The 7,500-nt window shown below is 48.0% G+C and overlaps 1 protein-coding gene across 1 annotated transcript; it reads right to left on the bottom strand.

The window, feature by feature from the left end:
• Positions 1–5,496: 5,496 nt before the first annotated feature.
• On the bottom strand, positions 5,497–7,382 carry opn6a (opsin 6, group member a). The gene is made up of 6 exons (XM_061066147.1): positions 7,253–7,382; positions 6,967–7,172; positions 6,780–6,879; positions 6,398–6,502; positions 6,061–6,284; positions 5,497–5,972 (listed from the first exon to the last, which is right to left on the bottom strand). The coding sequence occupies exons 1-6, from the start codon at positions 7,380–7,382 to the stop codon at positions 5,517–5,519; spliced, it is 1,221 nt and encodes a 406-aa protein (XP_060922130.1). The 3' UTR covers positions 5,497–5,516.
• Positions 7,383–7,500: the final 118 nt, after the last annotated feature.

The raw sequence follows: 7,500 nt of genomic DNA, 5'->3' as shown, positions 1-7,500 counted from the left end.
TGGAGGGATGAAGTGATGGAGGGATGGAGGGATGGAAACGATGAAACAGTGAAGGACGAACATCTTGACCGTCTCTGTTTGTCTGAGACATAAAAAACATCTGAAGAATAAAAGTGAGCTTGTGTTTGAGCAGCAGAGTGAGACCTCTCTCTCCTCTAACACCAGATCTCTGTTTCCATGTTAATGAGACGTTACATAAATATTCTGATCAGGTTTTAATGAGGCTGCAGCTGCAAAGATTCACTACAAAGTCTCAGTGTTGTGTTTGTTCTCTGCTCATCTGAACACATCACACACACACACGGACACACACACACACACACACACACACACACACACACTCACACATATTCATGAGGTTCTTTATCGACCATCTATGGAGGGCGGAGCCTGAGGCCGATCTGCATGCGTATGTTTCCAGGTGGATTGTGGTTTTCATCTTCAGGTGTGTGTGTGCCATTTTTCGTCCTTTGTGTGCACGTAGACTGTAAGTATGAATCCAACACAATGCTTCATGGATCTGTGTGGAATCGAACCAGCGGCTGCAGGTGTGAATGTGTCTGCCGCTGGTTACCTGTCCAGGTGCTCGGTGCTCCAGTGCCCCCTGCTGGACACGCTTTGTCCTGATGGTTATTGGTTGTTCCATCGGGTTAGGCTTAGGGTTGTTACTCACACACGTTTGAATTAAACCTCAGACTCAGGCGTCCATCTTTAAATGGTTCCCTCCCGCCCACAGCTGTCGCCATGACGACTCCCACGCTGCCTTCATCTCCCGCTCGTTAAGCCTCCCTTCGTTCCGACGGTTGGATCGGGGGTGTCGTGGCGTTCGGTGGCGTCGGCAGTAATGAGGCCCGGTGGTGAAAAGTGCTCGCTCGCCCGCTCGCCATCATTAAATCCTAGAGACATCTGTGAGGGCGACCGAGGGCACCGCCCACCTCCACACTGCCCCCTGCTGGTCTGATGAAACACTCTGCCTCCCCCCCACAGAGAGAGAGGAAAGTGGTGACCACAGATCGACCCCCTGCAGACAGATAACGACGAAACACACACACACACACACACACACACACACATCTGAAGTTCATCTGTTCAGACAGTCACAGTGTTACAGTCACATCACCCCCAGTGTGTTTGTGTGTGTTTAAAGAACTACACTTCCCAAGAAAGAAACTACAAGTGCAGCAGAGCCGGTTTGTTTTTCACCTCTCTCTCTCTCTCCCTCTCTCTCTCTCCCTCTCTCTCTCTCTCTCTCTCTCTCACTCTCCCTCTATCTATGTCTCTCTCACTCTCTCACTCTCTCACTCTCTCACTCTCTCACTCTCTCACTCTCTCACTCTCTCTCACTCTAACACTCTCTCTCTCTCTCTCACTCTCCCTCTATCGATGTCTCCCTCTCTCTCTCTCTGTCTCTCTCACTCTCTCACTCTCTCTATCTATCTATCTATCTATCTATCTATCTATCTATCTATCTATCTATCTATCTATCTATCTATCTATCTATCTATCTATCTATCTATCTATCTATCTATCTATCTATCTATCTATCTATCTATCTATCTATCTATCTATCTATCTATCTATCTCTCTCTCTCACTCTCTCACTCTATCTTTCTCTCTCTCTCTCTCACTCTCTCACTCTCTCACTCTATCTTTCTCTCGCTCTCTCACTCTCTCTCTCTCACTCTCCCTCTATCTATGTCTCTCTCACTCTCTCTCACTCTCACTCTAACACTCTCTCTCTCTCACCCTCTCTTTCTCTCTCTTACACTCTCTCTCTCTCACTCTCTCACTCTCTCTCTCTCACTCTAACACTCTCTCTCTCTCTCTCTCACTCTCCCTCTATCTATGTCTCTCACTCTATCTTTCTCTCGCTCTCTCTCACACTCTCACTCTCCCTCTATCTATGTCTCTCTCTCTCACTCTCCCTCTATCTATGTCTCTCTCTCTCTCACTCTCACTCTCACTCTAACACTCTCTCTCTCACTCTCACTCTAACACTCTCTCTCTCTCTCTCTCTCTCCCTCTCTCTCTCTCTCTCTCTCTCTCTCTCTCTCTCTGTGTGATGTAATATTTATTCGTCCAATCATCAGCAGTTGAATTATTAACGTCAGGTGATGTTGATGCTGATGAAGAATTCTCTTTGAACCTCAGTGGGAACGTGAGCAGGTTTCAGACGAATGGAACTTTACATCCTGCAGAGCAACACTGATCACTATCAACCAATCACTGAGGGGTTGATGAGACATTAAAGGGATAGTTCACAGAAATATGAAAGTTCACTCATTATCTACTCACCACTGTACGATGGATTCACTCTCAGAGATTATAGAGGATCCTCCTGACCTTCACTTCTCATTCAGCCGGTTGGTTCCATCCTGGCTGCTCAGTATCAAACAGTTGTAAAAACAACAACAACTTAGATTTTGGTGCTTGGATGTCAAAGGTCAAGGTCACAGTGACCTCACAGTGATACAACAGATTACATCTGGTCAAGTTCACCTGGACTCACTGATTCAGTTTCAGGGTTCAAAGGTCACGGTGACGGTGTATATATATATATATAATCTATTTGCCAGCCGCTACTGGATGTGGCCCAATGAAAACTCAAGAAACATATAAAAGAATGAAAATAAGTGCAGAAAATGTTTAAGAAATTAATATTCTAAAGGTATTAAATAGGCAAACATTTAAATCTTTTTAAAATGTGGCAGGTAGTGTGTGTATATTTTGATCTGATGAGGAAGTTGTAGAGGATTTGGTTTTTGGTGTAGTTGTGTTGCGATGTGTGTCTGGATGTGGGTGAAGTTCTGTGTGTCTCCTCTCGTCCTCTGTCTGAAGGACGTCTCTGTCAGTTCATGTCTGTCTCATGTCCTGTTCCTCTGCTGTGAGGACACGGAATAAATCATCAATAAATCATATTCAAGTTTATTGTAGAAACCAATTGAGATAAATCATGTTTTAGACAAATAACACATGTAAAGCTGCACACACAGGTTCACACACACACACACAGGTTCACACACACACACACACAGGTTCACACACACACACACACACAGGTTCACACACACACACACAGGTTCACACACACACACACACACACACAGGTTCACACACACACACACAGGTTCACACACACACACACATTCATACACACAGGTTCACACACACACACACAGGTTCACACACACACACACAGGTTCACACACACACACACACATTCATACACACAGGTTCACACACACACACACAGGTTCATACACACACACACACAGGTTCACACACACAGGTTCTCACACACACAGGTTACCACACACACACACAGGTTCACACACACAGGTTCTCACACACACAGGTTACCACACACACACAGGTCCACACACACACACAGGTTACCACACACACACAGGTTCACACACACCCACAGATTCACACACACAGGTTCACACACACACACACACACACACACACAGGTTCACACACACAGATTCACCCACACAGATTCAAACACACACAGGTTTACACACACACAGGTTCACACACACACACAGGTTTACACACACACACACAGGTTCACACAAACACACAGGTTCACACACACACACAGGTTTACACACACACACAGGTTCACACACACAGGTTCACACACACACACACAGGTTCACACACACACACACAGGTTCACACACACACACAGGTTCACACACACACACACAGGTTCACACACACACACACACAGGTTCATACACACACACACACAGGTTCACACACACACAGGTTCACACACACAGGTTCACACACACACACACAGGTTCACACACACACACACACAGGTTCACACACACACACACACAGGTTCACACACACACACACACAGGTTCACACACACACACACAGGTTCACACACACAGGTTCACACACACACACACAGGTTCACACACACACACACAGGTTCACACACAAACACACAGGTTCACACACACATACAGGTTCACACACACACACACAGGTTTACACACACACAGGTTCACACACACACACACAGGTTCACACACACACAGGTTCACACACACAGGTTTACACACACAGGTTCACACACACAGGTTCACACACACACACACACACAGGTGCCTGCACATCAGGAATAAACAAGTTCCAAAAACGTAAGAATAGAAGTCTCAGATTGTGAATTAGAAATAGCATCAGGTTGTTTTTAGATGAATCAAATGAATTAAAGTAAAGTAAATGTAAACATGTGAACGTGTGTGTGTGTGTGTGTGGATGTGTGTGTGTGTGTGTGTGTGACCTCAGCTCTGTGTGAATAATTCATCGCTCTCTTGCTGCTGATGAAAATTTAACGACGTCTCTGAGCACTTTCAAATTTTTTGCTGACGTTGAAGAAAAATCTGACCTGATGTTTTTAATGGACGAGCCGCCGCCATCTTTTCTTCTTCTACTGCGTCAATGTCACGACGTGTGACCTCACAGGGGGTCACACGCTTCAGCTCACACACACACACATTTTCACACACACACACACACACAAACCTACATATACACACACACAGACAAACACACACACACACACACACACTCACATACAGACACACACACTCATAGACACACATCAAGAGACACATTGTGTTCTCGTTAGTTTTCAGGTGTGAACGAGTGACTGATGGTTGAGTCCAGTGCGCTGCTGCCCCCTGCTGTGTCACACTGGTAACTACCGCCCACTCTTCAGGTGGGATATAAAATATGAAAGATAATCTTGAATATTGAATATATAAGATGCTGTGCTTAAATCTTACATAGATGCTGTTTTTCATTGATGGGTCACTTCCCATCATGCACCACAAGCTGAAGGTGTCTTGTCTCCGTTGGACCAAGAGAAGACATCACAGGTCCACCTGTCCTGCAGGGGGCAGTGTGTCCTCAGCTGACGTCTCAGATTTCATTGATTTAAATATTACTTTAACACAATCGATATGTGGTCTCCAAACTAGTGCTGATGCAAACTGAAAACAGCTGATGCAGAGATTTGATTCGTCTGACGAATCCTCGATGACTGAATTATTTCCTGTTGCAATAAATCAAAGTCCAGACAATCCATATATGTTTTTTATCTCAAACAATCTTAAACACGATGCAAATATTCAAACTCCCTCGTCCTCATTAATGAATCACGAGACCAAATTCACTTTTCTGAAATCCCTCCTGTAACTGTCCTAACTGTCCACAGAATTTATATTGGAAACTCAAACTCTCTATTTGGTGTAATGACGAAGTTTATTACACTTTAATACAAATAATACAAATCATTAAACAAAATTTTATTTACATTTCTTCATTAAAGTTGTTCTGTTTTTCTACAGTTTTTCTACTTCCTGTGTGAGTGGAGTTTGAGACGTCACAGACAGAATATCAGATATCCTGTCCGCTTGTTTGTTATTTACATCATAGATATGATTTACATCCCATGTGATCGGGCCGTGGTCGACCAGCCGCCGCGTCCATCAGAGCCGGTCACACTCGTACTCGGAGCCGGCCTCAGACGGCCTCGGCAGGTCGATGAAGAACACCTCCTTGTTGACGGGCGGCGGCGTGCAGGGGGGGCTGGCTTTGGCCTGGCACGCCGGGGTGTACTTCTTGTCCGCCTGGTCAAGAGGAACTTTGAGTCTGGCTCCTCCTCCTGCAGCAGCAGCGCGGCCGTCGGCCTTTGGCTTGAAGCGCTTCAACCTGACCGTGTCCTTGGCGTCCCGTGCGCAGGGCAGCAGCACGGTCACGTCTTTGCGGAACTTGGAGCTGAGTCCGAAGTAGATGAGCGGGTTGTAGAAACTGGCCGATTTGGCGAAGAGGCGGGTGAAGATGCTGGTGAGGTTGGGCACATGGAAGCCCCAGGCCGACCACATGGACACCACGGCGTAGGGAGACCAGGCGAGGATGAAGGCCGTACAGATCACTATGGAAACCTGCAGGACAGAGACAAGAGGATCGGACCCGTGAGACGCTCGGCTGGACGGACCGTACGCTGGGGACTTGTGGGTCGTCCCGACTCACGATGGTGACGTCTCTCTCGATCTTCCTCTGGCGGTCGGTCAGGTCGCCCTCTGCTGACATGGCGTTCCCTCGCTTCACCGTGTTGATGATGGACACGTAGCAGAAGAGCATGACCAGCACGGGGATGAAGAAGGAGAAGATAAAGATGGAGATGATGTACGACCTGTAGACGCTGGAGTAGCTCGCTTTGGCCCAGTCGATCTCACACGTCCCGTACCCACGATCTGCAGAGAGGTCATGGGGGTCAGAGGACAGGAATCAGAGGTCAGGAGTCAGAGGTCAGAGGTCACATCAGAAAGCTGCAGCGTTTCAAACAGAGCAGTCGGTGTTGGTCGACCTGTGTAGCTGCCCCAACCGAGCACCGGAGCTCCAGACCAGAATCCAGCTGTGATCCAGATGAGCAGGAGACTCACAGAGACACTGGACACAGTGATATGACGAGCTGACACACACACACACACACACACACACACACACACACACACGTTACACACAACTACTGTCATATACGTGAACAAACTGAAACTGATGAAAGGTTTTGTCGCAGTTTTTAAGACATAAAAGCTTTTTTCATTTGAACCCTTTCTCCATATTCACACCAGAATTTACTGGATTCTTCCAAAGACATGTCCACCTCGTCCCCCAGGCTAGAGTTATATTAGTTTTAATATCAGTGGACACAGCGCCTCCTGCTGGTTGGACCTGGTTCAGACTCTGACCTCTGCTCGGGTGACATCCTTTGATGTAGCGCGTGACGCTGATCACGGTCAGAGTGTTGATGCTGCTCAGACCAAACACCAGCGTGAAGAAACCGTCCACCTGCACGAGACAGACGAGACAGCTGAGACAAACCAGACCAGCACTGTGTCTCAGGTGGGACTCGGGGGGGGGGGGGGGCAGGTGTACCTGGCAGGTCCAGATGGAGGAGATAAGGTAGCCGCTGTCTTGGAACACGTTGAAGATCTCGATGATGCCTCTGGAGTATCCAAACACCGAGATGCTGGCGTCGGAGATGGCGAGGTTAAAGGTCAGGTAGTCGGTGGGCTGCAGCGTCTTCCTCTGTCTGTAGAGGACGAAGAGGACGATGCTGTTTCCAAACCAGGACAACCAACCTACAACCATTAGAGAGGACACATCAGGACAGGTGAGCCATGCCGGTGTCGCCCCCTGCAGGACAGGTGTGTGGACTCACCCAGCAGCAGCAGGTAGACTCCGATGATGGTCTCTCCCTGGTCGGACAGAGGAGGGTCTCTGCCGGTCCCCAGGGTGAAGCTGTTGTTCCTCCAGGGGGGGCTGGGGCCCGAGCTGCCGCTGAGGGACATGTCCGCAGGCGAGGAGCGAGCGAGTGGCGAGCGAGTGGCGAGCGAGTGGCGAGCGGCGGCTGCGACCGCACGTTAATCTGAGACAAAGATAGAATCCTGATCCTGGATCACGGACCCC

The sequence above is a fragment of the Limanda limanda genome, chromosome 2 (genome assembly GCF_963576545.1).
Source record: "Limanda limanda chromosome 2, fLimLim1.1, whole genome shotgun sequence".
Lineage (NCBI taxonomy): Eukaryota > Metazoa > Chordata > Actinopteri > Pleuronectiformes > Pleuronectidae > Limanda > Limanda limanda.
This window is presented reverse-complemented; position numbering and strand designations above follow the sequence as displayed.